The sequence below is a fragment of the Pristiophorus japonicus genome, chromosome 5 (genome assembly GCF_044704955.1).
Source record: "Pristiophorus japonicus isolate sPriJap1 chromosome 5, sPriJap1.hap1, whole genome shotgun sequence".
Classification (NCBI taxonomy): domain Eukaryota; kingdom Metazoa; phylum Chordata; class Chondrichthyes; family Pristiophoridae; genus Pristiophorus; species Pristiophorus japonicus.
The window spans coordinates 212,137,137-212,160,099 of record NC_091981.1 but is presented as its reverse complement, the minus strand read 5'-3'; the positions used below and the strand labels follow the sequence as shown (position 1 = coordinate 212,160,099).

General features: G+C 46.0%; 1 protein-coding gene across 3 annotated transcripts in view; it reads right to left on the bottom strand.

The window, feature by feature from the left end:
* dnah5l (dynein, axonemal, heavy chain 5 like) overlaps positions 1-22,963 on the bottom strand; it is a 618,296-nt gene that overhangs the window by 402,199 nt on the left and 193,134 nt on the right. For all 3 annotated transcript variants that reach the window (XM_070881289.1, XM_070881290.1, XM_070881291.1), the window contains 2 exons: positions 7,528-7,664; positions 2,029-2,191 (listed from right to left, as the gene is read on the bottom strand). In XM_070881289.1, the coding sequence (XP_070737390.1) occupies positions 2,029-2,191; positions 7,528-7,664 (300 nt within the window). The remainder of the gene's footprint in view (positions 1-2,028; positions 2,192-7,527; positions 7,665-22,963) is intronic.

Below are 22,963 nucleotides of genomic sequence, written 5' to 3'. Positions count from 1 at the left end.
GAAGCTGGTGTGTTCCTTCTTTAACTCTGCAAATCGGGGTCTGAGTACACCATTGGGCTCTGACCATGGTTTTAACTCCGACCTGAGCAGCAAAGGATTCAACTTTCCCAGCAGGTAAAATCAAGGAAGAAAAGAATCGGGAGCAAGAGAGAGCATACAAGATAAGTTTTTAAAACAACTTTTCCTTGTGGATCAGTACGAGAAACCCAAGCCTTTGAGTGTCAATGGGCGGCCAAGGGGCACCCAGATTTCCGCAGGCTGGCAACTGCTCCCACCCATTCCCGCCTGCCAGCAGCGGCCTCCCTTGATTCCATTGTTCCTCCTAGTTTGGTCATCTGGAATTTTTACCGATTTGCATTGAGTTTCTGAATCCAAGTAATTTATGTCAAGTAAAAACAGAAGTGGTCCGAAGAATGAGCCGTGGGACACCCATTAACAAGTACCCATTATTGTGTTCCTAAGTTTTAACATAAAACTTCACAGCTGTAAACTTAAGTGGTAGTCTCTAATTTTAAACTTTATCTGAGTACACAATGTTGGAGAGTTTACAACAGCTCTCTTTAACTAAACATGTGTAGAGTTCTTTCCAACTAAGTATGCACATCTCCCTCTACCAAGCATGAAAAGAGCTCTCACTCTCTCGAACCAGGTATCCACTAAGCTCTTTCTAATCAAGCAAGCACAGAGCTTTCTCTATACAAGCATGCAGAGCTTTCTCTAATGAAGCATGCGCAAAGCTCTCTCTAACCAAGCACATGCAGAGCTCTCTCTATCAGGCATGCAAAAGCACTCTCCAATTAAGCATGCCTAGAGCTCTCTAATGAACCAGAAGAAAAGCTCTCTCTAATCAGGTATGCAGAGTGCTATCCAAATATGTATATACAAAGCTCTCTCTAAACAAGGATGCACAGTGTATTTCTTCTAACCAAGCTTATGCAGAGCTCTCTCTAACCAAGCATGTACAGATTGCTGTCTAATCAAGCATGCAAAGAATTCTCTCTAATGAAGCATGTACCGAGTTCCTTGTAACTAAGCATGCACAGTTCTCTCTCTAACCAAGCATTTGCAGTACTCACCCAGAGAGGGAGAAGGCTAAATCATCCCTAGAAATATTCTCACTGCATGAATACAGATCCACCTCCCATTAGATTTGACATAACCATAATTTTGATGGATGAGATTACCATTTAATAAAGATGAATCTTTCTTATTCAGTCATTGTAAATCAATGGCCTTGATGTTATCCCCATATTGTTATAAAACATTGTATCCCCTGACTCACCATGAGCAACGCCAAAGGACAGCTATTAATTGAAATTAAGACCGCGAAAGCCGCGAGGTGGGAGTTCCTGCGCCAGGCGCGGAAGTCCCGCCCTGTGACCTATATTCGGGTTATCGCCCATAAGATGATGTGGAGCGCAAAATATTACGCTCCACTTCCTCAGTGGGGCGGAAGCGGGGTGCAAAGTCTCCGCGAAATTCGCAGCGCTACGTGGTGGGACACATAGCGCTGGTACGTAGACAGGGCTGGGCTAAGCTGCCGACTCTGCAAGCGGAAAACGGGGTCATCTCTGGACTACCAGGAAGCGGGGTGCTGTGGCAGCAGCACGGTACACAAGGGGAGTGCTGGGTTGGAAGATCGCGGTACGGACCTTGCGATCGACCAACAAGAAGGGAATTTTTTTTTTCCTCCCACACTTCCCCTTTAATTATCGGCCCACGAGCGGTCTAAAGCCCAGTATGTGCCCTGTAAAGCTGTCGCGGGCATCGGTACCAAATTTTCGCTCCGGGGCAAAAACAGGTCGCTGTGCACAATGATGATATCGTCATTGCCTGCGCAGCGGATGGGGGGTGCTGCGCTACCGGTTACCACTGTTGCTACACTCCCACGGAATTTGATGGGAGTCTGTATCGGTACCCAGGTGAAAAGTCGTTTGCGTCCCGTTACTGCCCCCGACAGGCACTAACAGGAGACGCAAATGACCCAAATTTCTCCCCTTAAGTATATTCTGTGTAAACTCTACATACTTGTTCTGAAAATCCAGAAGTTCATTATTGATTTTTTCAACATCCAACTCATTCCACAAAATGTCATTGTAACCATTGACATTATCGATGACTGAATTATAAAGACCATACAATTTCTGATGTAATGTGAGTTCACGCTTGATTCTCAGCAAGTCAGGATAATCTATTTCAGAACACAAAGAAAAACAATGTGTGCAATTTTATCCCCCAAAATGATACTTCAAAAAAGCATTTTTCTATATTTTATCCTTACATTTTTTTAACACAAATGCTGTCATGTCAGATATACATCATAAAATACTGTAACATATTAGCCCGAATTTTGCTGTGAGTGGCGAAGGGACAGCTTTCACCATTCACCTCGCGTACAGTTGCCCAGAGACTTTTTGGGGGCTTGTCCGCGGCAATTTCCATGTTTTCGGGTGTCTGATCCAGCACGCGCCCTCTACAAGGGACATGTGGCATTTAACATAGAAACATAGAAATTTACAGCGCAGAAGAAGGCCATCGTGTCCACGCCGGCTGACAAAGAGCCACATGGTCCTTGGTCAGCAGCCCTAAAGGTTACATATAAACCTATGAACAATGATAGAAAGGCAAAGAGCACCCAGCCTAACCAGTCCGCCTCACACAACTGCTACACCCCTTATACCGAAACATTCTACACTCTACCCCATGTGATCTCCTGGGAGAGGCAAAAACCAGATAAAAACCAGGCCAATTTAGGGAGAAAAAATCTGGGGAAATTCCTCTCCAACCCATTCAGGCGATCGAAACTAGTCCAGGATATCACGCTGGTGGTGTTCTATTCCCTGCAGTACTTACCATTATATCTGCGCCGTCCAACAAAAGATCATCTAGTCTAATCCCAATTACCAGCTCTAGGTGCGTAACCCTGCAGGTTACGGCACTTTAAGTGCCCATCCAACCATCTTTTAAATGTGGTGAGGGTTTCTGCATCCACCACACTTCCAGGCAGTGAGTTCCAGACTCCCACAGCTCTGTGCGTGAAGAAGCCCTCCCTCAAATCCCCTCTGAACTTTCAACCAACCACCTTAAAACTATGCCCCCTCGTAATAGACCCCTCCACCAATGGAAATAGGCCCTTGCTATCCACTATATCCAGACCCCTCAATATTTTGCACACCTCAATGAGATCTCCCCTCAACCTCCTCTGTTCCAATGAGAACAAACCTAGCCTATCCAATCTGTCCGAATAACTAAGCTTCTCCATTTCAGGCAGCATCCCAGTAAATCTCCTCTGCACCCTCTCTAGTGCAATCATGTCCTTTCTATAATACGGCGACCAGAACTGCACACAGTACTCCAGCTGCGGCCTAACCAGAGTATTATATAATTTAAGCATAACCTCCCTGCTCTTATAATACATGCCTCAGTCAATAAAGGCAAACAGGAAATTAGGGGTGCATGCAATAAAGGTGCAGCAGTTATCATGGGTGACTTTAATATGCATATAGATTGGGCTAACCAAACTGGAAGCAATACGGTGGTGGAGGATTTCCTGGAGTGCATAAGGGATGGTTTTCTAGACCAATATGTCGAGGAACCAACTAGGGGGGAGGCCATCTTAGACTGGGTGTTGTGTAATGAGAGAGGATTAATTAGCAATCTCGTTGTGTGAGGCCCCTTGGGAAAGAGTGACCATAATATGGTGGAATTCTACATTAGGATGGAGAATGAAACAGTTAATTCAGAGACCATGGTCCAGAACTTAAAGAAGGGTAACTTTGAAGGTATGAGGCGTGAATTGGCTAGGATAGATTGGCGAATGATACTTAAGGGGTTGACAGTGGATGGGCAATGGCAGACATTAAGAGACCGCATGGATGAGCTACAACAATTGTACATCTCTGTCTGGTGTAAAAATAAAAAAGGGAAGGTGGCTCAACCGTGGCTATCAAGGGAAATCAGGGATAGTATTAAAGTCAAGGAAGTGGCATACAAATTGGCCAGAAATAGCAATGAACCCGGGGACTGGGAGAAATTTAGAACTCAGCAGAGGAGAACAAAGGGTTTGATTAGGGCAGGGAAAATAGAGTACGAGAGGAAGCTTGCAGGAAACATTAAGACGGACTGCAAATTTTCTATAGATATGTAAAGAGAAAAAGGTTAGTAAAGACAAACGTAGGTCCTCTGCAGTCAGAATCAGGGGAAGTCATAACAGGGAACAAAGAAATGACAGACCAATTGAACAAGTACTTTGGTTCGGTATTCACTAAGGAGGACACAAACAACGTTCCGGATATAAAAGGGGTCAGAGGGTCTAGTAAGAAGGAGGAACTGAGGGAAATCCTTATTAGTCGGGAAATTGTGTTGGGGAAATTGATGGGATTGAAGGCCGATAAATCCCCAGGGCCTGATGGACTGCATCCCAGAGTACTTAAGGAGGTGGCCTTGGAAATAGTAGAAACATTGCCAACATTCCATAGACTCTGGATCAGTTCCTATGGAGTGGAGGGTAGCCAATGTAACCCCACTTTTAAAAAAACGAGGGAGAGAGAAAACAGCAAATTATAGACCGGTCAGCCTGACATCGATAGTGGGTAAAATGATGGAATCAATTATTAAGGATGTCATAGCAGCGCATTTGGAAAGAGGTGACATGATAGGTCCAAGTCAGCATGGATTTGTGAAAGGAAAATCATGCTTGACAAATCTTCTGAAATTTTTTGAGGATGTTTCCAGTAGAGTGGACCAGGGAGAACCAGTTGATGTGGTGTATTTGGACTTTCAGAAGGCTTTCGACAAGGTCCCACACAAGAGATTAATGTGCAAAGTTAAAGCACATGGGATTGGGGGTAGTGTGATGACGTGGATTGAGAACTGGTTGGCAGACAGGAAGCAAAGAGTAGGAGTAAATGGGTACTTTTCAGAATGGCAGGCAGTGACTAGTGGGGTACCACAAGGTTCTGTGCTGGGGCCCCAGCTGTTTACATTGTACATTAATGATTTGGACGAGGGGATTAAATGTAGTATCTCCAAATTTGCGGATGACACTAAGTTGGGTGGCAGTGTGAGCTGCGAGGAGGATGCTATGAGGCTGCAGAGCGACTTGGATAGGTTAGGTGAGTGGGCAAATGCATGGCAGATGAAGTATAATGTGGATAAATGTGAGATTATCCACTTTGGTGGTAAAAACAGAGAGACAGACTATTATCTGAATGGTGACGGATTCGGAAAAGGGGAGGTGTAACGAGACCTGAGTGTCATGGTGCATCAGTCATTGAAAGTTGGCATGCAGGTACAGCAGGCGGTGAAGAAAGCAAATGACATGTTGGCCTTCATAGCTGGGGGATTTGAGTACAGGGGCAGGGAGGTGTTACTACTGTTGTACAGGGCCTTGGTGAGGCCACACCTGGAGTATTGTGTACAGTTTTGGTCTCCTAACTTGAGGAAGGACATTCTTGTTATTGTGGGAGTGCAGCAAAGGTTCACCAGACTGATTCCTGGGATGGCGGGACTGACATATCAAGAAAGACTGGATCAACTGGGCTTGTATTCACTGGAGTTCAGAAGAATGAGAGGGGATCTCATAGAAACGTTTAAAATTCTGATGGGTTTAGACAGGTTAGATGCAGGAAGAATATTCCCAATGTTGGGGAAGTCCAGAACCAGGGGTCACAGTCTAAGGCTAAGGAGTAAGCCATTTAGGACCGAGATGAGGAGAAACGTCTTCATCCAGAGAGTGGTGAACCTGTGGAATTCTCTACCACAGAAAGTTGTTGAGGCCAATTCACTAAATATATTCAAAAAGGAGTTAGATGTAGTCCTTACTACTAGGGGGATCAAGGGGTATGGCGAGAAAGCAGGAATGGGGTACTGAAGTTGCATGTTCAGCCATGGACTCATTGAATGGCGGTGCAGGCTCGAAGGGCCGAATGGCCTACTCTTGCACCTATTTTCTATGTTTCTATGTTTCTATGCCTTCTTAACCATCTTATCCACCTGGCCTGCTACTTTCAAGGATCTGTGGACAAGCACTCCAAGGTCCCTTTGTTATCTACACTATTAAGTGGCCTACCACTTAATGTGTATACCCTTTCCTTATTAGCCCTCCCAAAGCCTGAGGATAATCTCACACTTCTACGAATTAAATTCCATTTGCCACTGCTCTGCCCACCTGACCAGTAGATTGATATCCTCCTGCAGTCCATGACTTTACTCTTATTATCAACCACACAGCCAATTTTAGTGTCATCTGCAAACTTCTTAATCATACTCCAAATATTCACATCTAAATCATTGATATATATCACAAAAAGCAAGGGACCAAGTACTGAGTCCTGCGGTACCCCACTGGAAATATCCTTCCAGTCACAAAAACAGTCATCAACCATTACCCTTTACTTCCTACTACTAAGCCAATTTTGGAACCAACTTGCCACTTTGCCCTGGATCCCATGGGCTTTAACCTTCATACTCGTCTACCATGTGGGACCTTATCAAAAGCTTTGCTAAAGTCCGTATACACTACATTGTACACATTACCCTCATCGACCCTCTTGATTACCTCCTCAAAAAATTCAATCAGGTTAGTCAAACATGATCTTCCCTGAACAAATCCATGCTGACTGTCCCTAATTAATCCTTGCCTTTCCAAATGTAGATTTATCCTGTTTTTCAGGATTTTTTCCAATAATTTTCCCACCACTGACGTTAGGCTGACAGGCCTGTAATTACTCGGTAATTTCTCCCTTTTTAAACAAGGGTATCACATTGGCAGTCCTCCAATCCTCCAGCACCATGCCCAAATCCAAAGAGGACTGAAAAATGATGGTCAAGGCCTCTGCTATTTCCTCTTTTACTTCGTTCAACAGCATGGGATGCATTTCATCCGGGCTTGGGGACTTATCTACTTTCAAAGCTGCTAACCCCCTTAATACTTGCTCTCTCAATATATTTATTTTATCCAGAATATCACACTCCTCCTTGATAGCAGAATCTGCATTGCACCTTTCCTTTTATTCATTCTGAGGGAATGAGACTTCACACTTGTATAATTATTTTTTCAGGGCTATAGAGGTTGTTCAACAATAATTGTCACTTATTACGCCATTAAAAACTCAGTTACTCCTGATTGCACAAGCCCCATCTTTTCCATCGGTCTTTAGTGTGAAATTAGTGGGTAATTAGCCTAAGTTCATGTCATTACAGTGATCTCTGCAAATTCCATCGGCAAAAACTGCAACAGCACAGCCTGTGGAGGAGCAGGGTATTACTGACATCAACGTTCAGAATTCCGTGTTTTACTGCACATGTGCGGATGCCAGAAGTTGTCAGTTTTACCCTGTGCCAACAGCAAGCGCTGACAGCCACGCCGTTATTAGCACAGCAAAATCCAGGCCAATAAATTAATTTTTTTTGTAGGGAAAAAGTTATTTTGCCTAATTATAGCACAAAGCTTTGCACTTATTTTACTTAAACTATAGAAAATTAAATGAGCAACAGGTGCACTAATAATAGACAGACAATGGTTACCAATAACAGGCAGCCCAAAAAGTTCTTCTCCTCCAGAATAAGTAGTAAATTTCCGCCAGAGCTCATTAAAGCTTGTCTGAAAGATCTGCAACCTGTCGCTAGCTTCTTGAGGTGGAAGGCCTTCAACACCGGGCCCTCTGCAATGAGAAATCACATAATTACACAAGTTACTACATTTTCTCACCAACACTTGGATTCCACCTCCCAAGAGTTTGGACAATATAAGAACTAATAAACTGTTCAGGAGGTTGAGGGTGTAACTTCCTTTTTCTTTAATAATTCTTCTTCAATTTGAAGATAAATCAAATAATCAATCACAGAATAATTCACCATACATAGCCCAGTCTATCTTTTAATTGTACCGATCCTTAAAAAGGAGTATTAGAAAATCTTCCCTTCCTGACAGGAATCATTTCTAAATACCTTATGCATCGTCACCTAAATATTCACCAAGGGTTCTGATAGATTTGGGCTGGTATTACTAGTTTTTAACCCTCAATATAACTTTTTTTTTACAAAGGGAGCCACCTTGCTGGTTTATATAAGCACACTGCATGGTGAAGCATAAAAAACATAAAAATCAAAAAGGTCACAGATTTGATTTCTACTTTGCACTGAGGTATCTAAAATCAGCCAGGGCAGCAATTTGCACACTATAAGCTCAGTGTACATGACCTAGAGAGGAAATAAAAATACATCTTGTATGTGTCTTCTCACATTCCTGCTATTTATCTACATTCAGCATTTAATCCGTGCAGTTCTTACCCATGTTGTCTTTTGTCACATTTTAGGATTGTTTGACCATTTCTCCATGGAAAGGATATGGAAATAAGTTACATTTAAATGTTGTGTTTTAAACTAAAATGGGTGTGCACAGGTTTAAAATTCTCCTTATAACCATATGCTACATCCACTGAAAACACAGAGCCTGAATTTTCCTTACCTTGGCAGGTCCGGTGCGGTCGGTGTCCGTGGCGGGTCTGATCCCGCTGCTGGCTCCATCCCGCTGTACAAAATGAACTTACCTTAATAGGGCCAGCGCGTTAACTGATCCAATTAGATGGAGCGGGTCTAGTGACGTCATTCATGATGTGTTTTAAGCCAGGATTCTTAAAGGGACCCTGGTCAGGGTTTAAGTTCAATCTAACATAGTGGATGTTGAATCTTTACTGTACAATCATATAATAAAAGTTATATATGAGTGACAAATAAATATTTAAATAAAATTATCATTAAGTAATATGACTCCATCTCATCATCATAGGCAGTCTATCGGAATCGAGCAAGACTTGCTTCCACTCTTAGCATGAGTTCTTAGGTGGCTGTACAGTCCAATACGAGAACCACAGTCTCTGTCAGAGGTGGGACAGACAGTGGTCGAAGGAAAGGGTGGATGGGGAGTCTGGTTTTCCACATGCTCCTTCTGCTGCCTGCGCTTGATTTCTGCATGCTCTTGGCGACGAGACTCGAGGTGCTCAGCGCCCTCCCGCATGCACTTCCTCCACTTAGGGTGGTCTTTGGCCGGCGACTCCCAGGTGTCAGTGGGGATGTTGCACTTTATCAGGGAGACTTTGAGGGTGTCCTTGTAACGTTTCCGCTGCCCACCTTTGGCTCATTTGCCGTGGACGAGTTCCGAGTAGAGTAGAGCGCTTGCTTTGGGAGTCTTGTGTCTGGCATGCGAACTATGCGGCCTGCCCAGCGGAGCTGATCAAGTGTGGTCAGTGCTTCAATGCTGGGGATGTTGGCCTGATCGAGGACGCTAATGTTGGTGCGTCTGTCCTCCCAGGGGATTTGTACGATCTCGTGGAGATATCGTTGGTGGTATTTCTCCAGCGACTTGAGGTGTCTACTGTACATGGCCCACGTCAAATACGATCAAGAACATAAGTTAAAAAGTACATTAATTGGGAAGTTATTGGTGCTTTAGTCACAAATCTATAGACTTTTGTATCAGTAACTGGTACAAATAAACGCTGTGTGTGTTTCGGCAATACAAAAAATTAAGCAGATTTTAAATATAATCGTAAAGGGATGGATTTACAATTTTATGCAAGTTCAGCGGAAGAGCGGCAGAATCCCTGACAGTGTAAGTCGTGCTTACAATGTGTTTCTGGGATTTCTGCAGCTCTTCCGTCGAAGTTAACAATGGACAAGTGAGAGAACCACTGCAGAAATTCACCCTATAGTCTCAGACTGAAACATTTAATTAGTCATATTCAGGGAATGAAAGCAAATTGAACCAGTGGAATAAGTGGTGAGAATGAAATTGTTACGGTTGATTACTTTATTTAATGTGTAACTGGACAATCATAGTTTACTGTGATAAAAACCTGATCAGAAACAACACAAAAATGTATTTAAATGGTATATGTCATTTTATATAGTGCAGATCAATTCATTACAATTCAGTTGGAAGGCAACAATCGAGAAAGGGTCTTGAAAAATTTACCTGTAGCTTTTCAAATAGTACAGAATTCCATCAATCTGAAACATAGAACATAGAAATCTACAGTGCTGAAGGAGACCATTTCGGCCCATCGTGTCCGCACCGGCCGACAAAGAGCCACACGGCCCTCGGTCAGCAGCCCTGAAGGTTACATATAAACCTATGAACAATGAACAATGGTGGAAAGGTAAAGAGCATCCGGCCCAACCAGTCCGCCCCACACAACTGCAACACTCCCTGCACCACAACATTCTACACTCCACCCCAACCGGAGCCATGTGATCTCCTGGGAGAGGCAAAAAAAACAGATCAAAAACTGTCATGTATATACTTTTGGGATCACTAGCCACTAGATGGCATCACTGTTGGAGGCCATTGGGCTGTACGCACGTGCGTGCAGCCCAAGTATAAAAGGTCAGCCATTTTATATATTAGTCACTTTAGGACTTAATAAAGCAGAGCCAAGGTCATACCTCTTGGAGTTAAACAGTACTCAGTCTAACAGTTATTGCATACATAACACTTAGCGACAAGGCAACAAGAACCTTTGCATGCAAAAATGAGCACAATTGGATTGTTGGAGCAACTTGTGGAAGGAGAAGATTGGGCAGACTTTGTGAGCCATTTGAGCCAGTTCTTCGTGATTAACAAAGTGGAGGAAGTCGGCGATGCAGATCGATGCCAGGTAGTGTTCCTCATGGTTTGCGGTCCAAAAATTTATGGTCTGATAAAGAATCTACACCTGCCTGTGAGTCCAACAGAGAAGACGTATGAAGAATTGTGTACACTGGTACAGAACCACCTTACGCCAGACAAAGGCATCATCATCTCGAGATACAAGTTTTACATGCACGTTCGTTCAGAGGGCCAGAATGCGGCGGAATTCGTTGCCGACCTGAGACATCTAGCGGGACCGTGTAAGTTCGGGGCTGTGTTGGCAGACATGCTGCGGGACTTCTTTGTAATCAGCATCATACACAAGGTGATCCTGCATAAACTACTGGCGGTGGAGACATTGGACTTGAAGAGGGCCATCATGATCGCTCAGTCATGCATGACGGCGGATAGAAGTCTAAAGCAGATATCAGTGAAAAATCGAAACTCGGCAAGTACTGTAAATATGATTGATTCGGCGTTCAGCAGAGCGCCACATGGCAGGGTCTACCCGACTGCGTACGCGAAACCTGTGGCTGCCCAAAGTCCGCCAGCGGGAATGCATCCGATTTCTCCATGTTGGTGTTGTGGGGGAAATCACCGGCACCAGCAGTGCCAATTTAAGCAATATAGTTGCAAAGGCTGTCTGAGAGTGGGGCATCTCCAGCGCAAGTGTCTGCAGATGAGCAAGCGTGCTGCGACACACCACGTGAAGGATGATGGTCAGACTAGCACGGATCCGGATACACAATCCGAGATACCAGAGGAGGAAGTGTATGGACTGTACTCGTTCCTAACTAAGAGCAAACCGATAATGATCAACGTGAAATTTAATGGGGTGCCAGTATTGCTGGAACTGGACACGGGGGCGAGTCAATCGATAATGAGCCAGAGGGCATTCGACAAGCTGTGGCTGTGGGATTCTAAGGCTGTGAGGCCCAGGCTGAGTCCAGTCAATGCCAAGTTGCGCACGTACACCAAAGAACTCATAACGGTGATTGGCAGTGCCACAATTAAAGTGTCGTATGACGGTGCGGTTCACGAGTTACCGCTATGGATTGTCCCAGGCAATGGCCCAATGCTGTTCGGCAGGAAATGGCTTAAAAAAAATCAGATGCGATTGGAACGACATCAAGGTGTTGTCGTCGGAGAAAGATACTTGTGCCCAAGTACTGAGCAAGTTCCCCTCGCTGTTCAAACCAGGCATCAGCAACTTCACGGGAGCCAAGGTGCAGATCCATGTGGACTCGGATGCAAGACCCGTCCATCATAAAGCTCGGGCAGTTCCGTATATGATGAGGGAGAAGGTTGAAATCGAACTGGACAAACTCCAGCGTGAAGGGATCATATCACCGGTTGAATTTAATGAATGGGCCAACCTCATTGTTCCTATGCTGAAAAATGATGGCACGGTCAGAATCTGTGGAGACTACAAGGCTACGATCAACAGGGTTTCGAAACAGGATCAGTACCTGTTACCGAAGTCTGATGACTTGTTTGCAATGCTAGCCGGGAGGAAGTCGTTCACCAAAATGGACTTGACGCGGCCTACATGACACAGGAGCTGGTCGAGACGTCAAAGAGACTTACGTGCATTAACACGCATAAAGGACTGTTTATTTATCACAGATGCCCTTTTGGAATTCACTCGGCTGCAGCAATATTTCAGAAGAACATGGAAAATCTACTGAAGTATGTTCCCAGAATCGTCGTGTTCCAAGATGACATCCTGACCACAAGTCGTGACTCCGAGGAACATCTGAACAACCTGGAAGTGGTTCTCTATCGTCTGGACAAAGTAGGACTCAGACTGAAATGCTCGAAGTGCATCTTCATGGCACCAGAGGTCGAATTCCTGGGGAGGAAAATTGCTGCTGACGGCATCAGGCCCATGGGCGCGAAAACCAAGGCCATCAAGAATTCACACAAGCCAAAGAATGTGACGGAGCTGCGTTCGTTCCTAGGGCCTATTCAACTACTTTAGTAACTTCCCACCTAAATTGAGCACCTTATTAGAACTACTGCACATGCTGCTAAGAAAATACAACAACTGGATGTGGGGTGCATCTCAAGACAGAGCTTTTGAGAAAGCCACTAATCTGCTTTGCTCTAACAAGCTGCAGGTACATTATGACCCATGTAAACGTTTAGTATTGGCCTGTGATGCTTCGTCATATGGAGTTGGGTGCGTACTCCAACTAGCTAATGAGTCGGGTAAACTTTAACCAGTCGCGTATGCTTCAAAAAGTTTGTCTGAAGCGGAAAGTGCCAACAGCATAGTAGAGAAAGAAGCACTAGCCTGTTTGTATGGGGTTAAAAAGATGCATCAGTACCTGTTTGATCTTCGGTTTGAACTGTAGGCAGATCACAAGCCGCTCATTTCACTGTTCTCTGAAAACAAAGGTATCAATACCAATGCTTCATCCCGCATCCAGAGGTGGGCGCTGACATTATCCGCATGATTATGTCATTCGCCATAGACCTCGCATCGAGAATTGTGCCGATGCTTTGAGCCGTCTGCCGTTGCCCACGCCGGAGGTGGAAATGCTACAACCGGCGGACCTATTGTTAGTTATGGATACTTTTGAGAGTGAAGAAACCCCTGTTACGGCTCAACAAGTTAAGATCTGGACCAGCCAGGACCCGATTTTATCGGTGGTGAAGAGTTTCATCCTCAAAGGTGATTGGTCTGCCATACCCAAGCAAATGTGCGAGGAGACCAAACCTTGCATTCGTCGCAAAGACGAACTGTCTATTCAGTCGGATTGTGTACTGTGGGGCAATCGTGTTGTTATGCCCAAGAAAGGGAGAGAGAAATTTGTATGTGACCTACATAGCACACATCCCGGCACTGTAATGATGAAAGCCATCGCCAGGTCTCATGTATGGTGGCCAGGAATTGACTCTGAGCTGGAATCATGTGTGTTTCAGTGCAACACTTGCATGTAGCTCAGCAAAGCACCAGTGGAATCGTCGTTGAGTAGGTCCCTTCCTGGGGAAGATGTTTTTAGTTGTGGTGGATGCATATTCGAAGTGGATTGAGTGTATAATCATATCATCCAGCACATCCACAGCTACCATTAAGAATCTCAGTGTCATGTTCGCGACACGTGGTCTGCCTGACATCGTTGTTAGCGACAACGGATCATGCTTCACCAGTCAGGAGTTTCAAGAGTTCATGAAACTCAATGTAGCAAACATGTAAGGTCAGCACTGTTCAAACCTGCATCCAATGGGCAAGCAGAACGTGCTGCCCAAATCATAAAGCAGAGTATGAAGCGAGTAACCCAAGGACCACTGCAGACCCGCCTGTCATGCATACGGCTTAGTTACAGGACAAGACCACACACGCTTACTAATGATGAAGGGAGGTCTTAAGACCAAGTTATCTCTTGTACACCCTGACTTGGATAATCATCTTGAATATAGAAGACAAAGTCAGCAAGGGTATCACAATTGCGCAGCTGTGTCACGCGATATTTCTGTAAATGATCCCGTATATGTTCTGAATTATGGTCAGAGTTCCAAGTGGATCACTGGTACTTTCATGGCCAAGGAGGGCAACAGAGTATTTATTGTCAAACTCAAAAATGGGCAAACATGCAGGAATCATATGGATCAGAAAAAGCTGCAGCACACAGACAAACCGGAACAGTCGGAGGAAGAGACAATTGACGACCAACCAACCTACCCCCAGTCACCAGAGGACTCAGTGGTCATCAGTGAATCGGGACTTTCAATCACTGACATGTTCAATGAAAATGGACTTTCAATCTCTGACATGGCCATTGCCACTCCCACCAGGTCAGCCACCCAGCCACCAGTCACAACAGACTCTGAACACTCACCCAAGGCTGGGGTTGAACTGAGACAGTCAACTCGGGAGCGTAAAACACCAGACCGTCTCAATTTTTAAAAGACTGTGCTAATATCTCAGAGGGGGCTATTGTCATGTATGTACTTTTGGGATCACTAGCCACTAGATGGCATCACTGTTGGAGGCCATTGGGCTGCACGCACGTGTGTGCAGCCCAAGTATAAAAGACCAGCCATTTTGTATATTAGTCACTTTGGGCCTTAATAAAGCAGAGCCAAGGTCATACCTCTCGGAGTTAAACAGTACTCAGTCTAACAGTTATTGCATACACAACAAAAATCCAGGCCAATTCGGGAAAAGAAATCTGGGAAAATTCCTCTCCGACCCATCCAGACGATCAAAACTAGTCCAGGACATCACCCTGGCCGTATTTGATTCCCTGCAATACTTACCATCATATCTGCGCCAGCCAACAAGAGATTATCCAGTCGAATTCCACTTACCAGCTCTAGGTCCGTAACCCTGCAGGTTACGGCACTTCAGGTGCCCATCCAAGCACCTTTTAAATGTGGTGAGGGTTTCTGCATCTACCACCCTTCCAGGCAGTGAGTTCCAGATCCCCAAAACCCTCTGTATGAAGAAGCCTCCCCTCAAATCCCCTCTAAACCTTCCACCAATCACCTTAAAACTATGCTCTCCCGTAATTGACCCCTCAACCAAGGGAAATAGGCACTTGCTATCCACTATATCCAGGCTCCTCAAAATTTTACACACCTCAATGAGGTCTCCTCTCAGCCTCCTCTGTTCCAATGAGAACAAACCCAGCCTATCCAATCTGTCCTCATAGCTAAGATTCTCCATTCCAGGCAGCATCCTAGTAAATCTCCTCTGCACCCTCTCTAGTGCAATCATGTCCTTCCTATAATACGGCGACCAGAACTGCACACAGAACTCCAGTTGTGGACTAACCAGAGTATTATACAATTTAAGCATAACCCCCCTGCTCTTGTATTCTATGCCTCGGCCAATAAAGGCAAGCATTTCGTATGCCTTCTTAACCACCTTATCCACCTGGCCTGCTACTTTCAGGGATCTGTGGACATGCACTCCAAGGTCCCTTTGTTCATCTACACTTTTAAGTGGCCTACCATTTAATGTGTATACCCTTTCCTTATTAGCCCTCCCCAAGTGCATTACCTCACCCTTCTCCAAATTAAATTTCATTTGCCACTGTTCTGCCCACCTGACCAGTAGATTGATATAAGAACATAAGAACATAAGAAATAGAAGAAGGAGAAGGCCATACAGACCCTCGAGCCTGCTCCGCCATTTAAAACAATCATGGCTGATATGATCATTGACTCAGGTCCATTTCCCTGCCCACTCGCCATAACCCCTTTTTCCCTTATCATTCAAGGAACTGTCTATTTCTGTCTTAAATTTATTCAATGTCCCAGCTTCCACAGCTCTATGAGGCAGCGAATTCCACAGATCCACAACCCTCTGAGAGAAGAAATTTTTCCTCATTTCAGTTTTAAATGTGCGGCCCCTTATTCTAAGATTATGCCGTCTAGTTCTAGTCTCCCCCATCAGCAGAAACATCCTCTCTGCATCCACCTTGTCAAGCCCCCTTATATATAATCTTATACGTTTTGATAAGATCACCTCTCATTCTTCTGAATTCCAATGAGTAGAGGCCCAACCTACTCAACCTTTCCTCATAAGTCAACCCCTTCATCTCTGGAATCAACCTTGTGAACCTTCTCTGAACTGCCTCCAAAGCAAGTATATCCTTTCGTAAATATGGAAACTAAAACTGAACGCAGTATTCCAGGTGTGGCATCACCAATACCCTGTACAACTGTAGCAAGACTTCCCTACTTTTATACTCCATCCTCTTGCAGTTCATTCCTCTTCATTATCAACCACACAGTCAATTTTAGTGTCACCTGCTAACTTCTTAATCACACTCCCTATATTCAAATCTAGATCATTGAAACATACCACAAAAATCAGGGGACCCAGTACTGAGCCCTGTGGAACCCCACTGGAAACATCGTTCCAGTCACAAAAGCATCCATCAACCATTACGCTTTGTTTCCTACCTCTAAGCCAATTTTGGATCCAACTTGCCACTTTGCCCTGGATCCCATGGGCTTTAACCTTTGTGACCAATCTACCATGTGGGACTTATCAAAAGCTTTGCTAAAGTCCATATACACTACATCATATGCACTACCCTCATCAACCCTCCTGATATAATCAACATCTTTTTATTTTGGTTTGTTTTCTATGCTGTCAAGTAATCAGCTGGAGCATGGTCACGGATCTCGCGCCTCAGGTTGACAAACGTGAATCCCATGGCCATACAGTGAAATTTAAAAAGGGGGAAAAGACTCTTAAGTGCCTATAAAGTACCTTACAATGATTTCAATTGGGTCCCCCACCGCTGCAGGTCAGATCAGCTCCATGCTGACAGATGTACCTGTGGGAAAGGCGCTCAGGTGTGAGTTAACAGCGGGTTCCTGACCCGCTGTCAAAAAAAACAAGTTTCCCACCTGACCCGCTACCAATCGTACCCGCGACCACCACAGAAAATTTAGCCCAAAATATTTATATGCTAATGACCCAGGTATTGACAATAGTCATTGTCATGTATTCAACCAGCATTGTAACCCATGTATAATCTGACCTAAGTTGTACAATGTGAGAACAATGACCACTAGGTGGTGAACTTGTGGGGGACACTCCTAACCTGGACCTTCAGATATAAAAGGGGAAGCTCCACCCACTTCCATCACTTGAGTGCTATGGAATAAAGGACAGATCACAGACTGACCTTCTCTCAAGCATGGGCCTCGTGTACATTTATACTGTATAGTAAGGGCGTATCAATGGCGACGAGAAACTGGGATTTAAACCATGCGAGCATGGCCACGAACAGAACAGACGAGAGGTACTGTGTTAAGGAATGGTTGGGACAGAGATTCAACATTGTTAAAGCAGCACACAGTTCTCCAGGCAGACAAGGGCATTCGGGCATGCCCCAACATGTAGTCGAACCTAGAGGGGGAGTTTGACAGAGACAATGGCAAGCTGAATGGCGATTCACGCCATTGCAAGGGACAATGCGGCCAGTAATGGGGCCATCAACACCTGTTACTGGCGCACTCAAGGACAATAACAGGGGCAGTCAGGGACGATCGACTGACAAGGGATCTTTTGTTTCAAACTGCAGCTCATGTTGGAGGCGTGGAGGCACACACTCAGCCGGAGTTTGCAGAGATGAGCAAAATACCTGCAGAAATTGCAGAAATGAACGCTGGGGGAAATCGCTGGAAGATGAAGTTCAGCGAGTTCATGTGGAGCACGTATACAGTTCATACACCAGGACGCCACTGATAATGATGAAAGTGCTCCTCAATGGCATCCCAGTATCAATGGAGCTACTCATGGGGGCCAGCCAGTCCCTGATGGGTATCAAACAGTTCGAAAAGTTGTGGGTGTCCAAGGACAGGAGGCCAAAATTATCGCCGATTGACGCACAGCTACGGACATACACAAAGGAGATCATTCCGGTGCTAGGCAGCGCTACGGTAGTCGTGACCCACAAAGATTCGGAGAACAGGTTGCCACTCTGGGTTGTCCTGGGGGACGGTCCTGCACTACTGGGGAGGAGTTGGCTTGCTGTCATGAACTGGAAATGGGGCGATGTCAATGCAATTTCCTCTGTGGAGCGAGTATCATGCTCACAGATCCTGGACAAATTTGACTCATTATTTCAACCGGCATTGGCACTTTCATGGGGGCCAAGGTAGTGATTCACATAAACCCGGATGCAGACCAGTACACCACAAGGCCAGAGCAGTGCCGTACGTGGTGCGGGAAAAGACAGAAGACGAATTGGACCGCCTGCTGAGGGAAGGCATCATCTCGCCAGTCGAATTCAGTGACTGGGCGAGCCCGATTATGCCGGTGCTCAAGGCAGATGGGTCGGTCAGGATATGTGGTGATTACAAGGCCACCATCAATCGGGTGTCACTCCAAGACCAGTATCCGCGACCGAGAGCGGAGGACCTCTTTGCGACGCTATCCGGTGGCAAACTTTTTTCAAAATCGGACCTGACCTCAGCTTACATGACCCAGGAGCTGGCGAGTGAGTCGAAGAAGCTGACCACCATCACGACACACAATGCATTGTTTGAGTACAACAGATGTCCGTTCGGGATTCGCTCGGCCGCCGCGATCTTCCAACGAAATATGGAAAGCCTCCTTAAGTTGATTCCAGGGACGGTGGTTTTTCAGGACGACATCCTCATCACAGGTTACGATACTGAAGGACACCTCCACAACCTGGAGGAGGTGCTACGCAGACTGGACCAGGTAGGGCTGCGACTGAAAAAAGCGAAGTGCATCTTCCTAGCTCCAGAGGTAGAATTCCTGGGGATGAGGGTAGCAGCAGACGGGATCAGCCCTACTGCGTCCAAGACGGAAGCGATCCAGAGAGCACCCAGACCCCATAACACGACGGAGCTGCGTTCATTCCTGGGGCTCCTGAATTATTTTGGTAACTTTCTTCCCAAATTGAGCACGCTGCTAGAGCTGCTACATGTGCTCCTACGCAAAGTCGCGAATGGGTCTGGGGGGACAGCCAGGAAAGGGCTTTTAATAGAGCACGCAATTTGTTATGTTCCAACAATCTGTTAACACTATATGACCCATGTAAGAAACTTGTGTTAACGTGCAATGCGTCGTCCTATGGTGTCGAGTGTGTGTTGCAGCATGTCAATACCAAGGGTCAGTTACAGCTGGTAGCTTATGCCTCCAGAAGTCTGTCCCAGGCAGAAAGGGGCTACGGGATGGTAGAAAAAGAGGCGCTCGCATGTGTATATGCGGTAAAGAAAATGCACCGGTACCTGTTTGGCAGGAAAATTGAGCTGGAGACAGATCACAAACCCCTAACGTCCCTTTTGGCCGACAACAAGGCCATAAATGCAAACGCATCGGCCTGCATACAGAGGTGGGCACTCACGTTAGCCGCCTATGACTACACTATTCGGCACAGACCGGGCACCGAAAACTGCGCCGATGCACTCAGCAGGCTCCCACTAGCCACCACTGAGGGGGCTACCGAGCATGCTGCTGAGATGGTCATGGTTGTTGAAGCTTTCGGAAGCAAAGGCTCACCCGTGACAGCCCGTCAGATTAAAAATAGAAACCCGCTATTGTCTAGTCAAGAAATGTGTCCTGAATGGGGACTGGGCAGCCACGTACAGGGCATGCCCTGAGGAATTTAAACCATTTCACAGGTACAGGGATGAACTCTCGATTCAGACTGATTGCCTACTGTGGGGAAACCGCGCAGTCATGTCCCAGATGGGCAGAGAGGTTTTCATCAGAGAACTCCACAATGAGCACCTGGGCATTGTCACGATGAAGGCAATTGCCAGGTCACACGTTTGGTGGCCAGGGATAGACGCAGATCTGGAACTTTGTGTTCACAGGTGCAACCCGTGTGCCCAGCTGGGCAATGCGCCCAGGGAAGCCCCCCTTAGCCCCTGGCCATGGCCCGCCAAGCCTTGGTCATGCATCCATGTGGACTACGCAGGTCCTTTCATGGGAAAAATGTTTTTGGTTGTAGTAGACGCCTATTTCAAATGGATCGAGTGTGACATTTTAAATTCAAGCACATCCTCTGCCACGGTAGAAAGTCTACGGGCAATGTTCACCGCCCACAGTCTACCGGACATCTTGGTCAGCGACAATAGCCCGTGCTTCACAAGCACTGAATTCCAGGACTTCATGGCAGGCAATGGAATTAACCATGTCAGAACGGCACCGTTCAAGCCGGCCTCAAATGGCCAGGCAGAACAAGCAGTGCAGATAATCAAACAGGGGATGCTCAGAATCCAAGGGGGGTTCCCTACAATGCCGCTTATCACGTCTCCTGTTGGCCTACAGATCCTGACCACACTCGCTCACAGGGGTTCCACCCACAGAGCTGCTAATGAAAAGGACGCTCAAAACCCAGTCATCCCTTATACACCCCACCATGAAAGAAATTGTCGAGAGCAGGTGCCAGCCACAATATGACTACCATGACAGGAATGCGAGGGCGCGATGTATTGATGTAAATGACCCTGTTTTTGTCCTCAACTACGCTGCAGGGCCCAAATGGCTCGCAGGCACTGTGGTTGCCAAAGAGGGAAATAGGATTCTGGTAGTTAAACTTACCAATGGACAAATCTGCCGCAAACATGTGGATCAAACAAAAAGGAGGTTCAGCAACCCCGTAGAAGAAGTAGAGGAAGAACACGATATAGAGTTCACTCCTCCACAGGTGACCGAACACAGGAGCCAAAGGGAGGAGAGCCCAGTCACTGTGGGCAGTCCGGACAGGCCTGAGGCACCGTAAACAGCAGACACTGAAGCCAGCACCCAACAACCGGAGCCCCAACTCAGGTGCTCTACAAGAGAGCGTAAACCACCAGAGAGACTCAACCTGTGATCCCAATAAGACTTTGGCGGGGGAGGTGATGTCATGTATTCAACCAGCATTGTAACCCATGTATAACCTGACCTAAGTTGTACACTGTGAGAACAATGACCACTAGGTGGCGAACTTGTGGGAGACACTCCTAACCTGGACCTTCAGATATAAAGGGGGAAGCTCCACCCACTTCCATCACTTGAGTGCTATGGAATAAAGGACAAGTCACAGACTGACCTTCCCTCAAGCATTGCCTCATGTGCATTTATACTGTATAGTAAGGATGTATCAGTCATCATCATCATCATCATAGGCAGTCTCTCGGAATCGAGGAAGACTTGCTTCCACTCTTAAAAATGAGTCCTTAGGTGGCTGAACAGTCCAATACGAGAACTACAGTCCCTGTCACAGGTGGGACAGATAGTCGTTGAGGGAAGGGGGTGGATGGGACAGGTTTGCTGCATGCTCTTTCTGCTGCCTGCGCTTGGTTTCTGCATGCTCTTGGCGATGTGACTCGAGGTGCTCTGCGCCCTCCCGGATGCTCTTCCTCCACTTAGGGCGGTGTTTGGCCAGGGACTCCCAGGTATCAGTGGGGATGCTTTCAGGGTCTCCCTGTAACATTTCTTCTGCCCAGGGATATTTAATTTGTTATCTCATTTCAGGCTTCTTAGGAACATCCACACCCATTATTGTTGCCATGCTCTATTCACATGAGCCAGCATGGAGTGTTTACTAAGAATCTACTTTTGTTCGATTGCTGGTTTTATTGACAGGTCTTCTGGTGAAGTCACTGAACAGGGAAGAAATTGGAGGGACAGTTTACCCACCTCACATGGTTAGAAGTAACAAAAAGAGAAAAACCCATGTTCAAAGTCAGTCAACAAAGCCTAGGGGGTTTACAGTGCCAACCAGATTTGTGTAAGCCTTAGTCTGCTGAGACAGAGTAACAACATATGTTACTTAACTCAGTAACTGGGACAGGGCAGCTTATTTTATTATTTTTCTTATTCACAAAGAAGGTTTTGAAACTAAGTGAATTATGGTTACAACAGTTATGAAGGAAATTTACTTGATACCTGTAAAATAAAGCAGCTCAATGATTCATATCTGATCTCGTCTCTTGTGTATGGAGAAAAAGTCAGCCTGAATACTGGGAGCTCAAAGTGTGACCTCCGTCTTTTATTGCAGGTCTCCATAGTGCCTCCAACCAGTGAAGCTTCATTAAATACCTGTGCTCCCAAGGGATTATGGGATCCCTTGGGACTCCAGGGAATGAGCCCTCTGGTGGTTGTACAGAGTAAATACAAGTCCACATATATAACAACACTCACCCCCACCCCCCCCCACCCCCGCAAAGTCAATAGTGTAACTATTTGCAATGTGAGTCGATCTGGGGCCCTTCTTCCCCTGGTTGATCGTCTCGGTGTGAAAGCTGGTGTTGTTGAATCATTTGTTGGGCCCTCGCTGGGCTGTTGTGCAGCTGGCCTTGCTGGGCTGCCTGGTGTGTTGGGCCCTGCTGGGCTGCTGTGGATGATAGATTCTGCTTCATGGTCAACCGTAGTGCCGGTTGCCACTGGTGTGTATGTTGGGGGATCAAAAAAGGTAGGGTCCAAGGTGGGTTGCTCAGGACAGTCCGTGAATCTGAGTTTGATTTGGTCCAAGTGTTTCCAGTGAATGAGTCCATTTGAAAGTTTGACCCGAAACACCCTGCTCCCCTCTTTGGCCACAACAGTACCGGGAAGCCACTTGGGACCTTATCCATAATTTAATACAAATACAGGGTCATTGATTTCAATCTCGCGTGACACATTTGCGCTATCGTGGTATGCACTTTGTTGAAGCCGCCTGCTCTCTACCTGTTCATGTAGATCAGGGTGAACTAACGAGAGCCTTGTTTAAAGTGCTCTTTTCATGAGCAGTTCAGCAGATGGGATCCCAGTGAGTGAGTGGGGTCTCATGCGGTAGCTATGCAGGACTCAGGATAGGCGAGTCTGCAGTGAACCTTCAGTTACCCTCTTCAAGCTTTGCT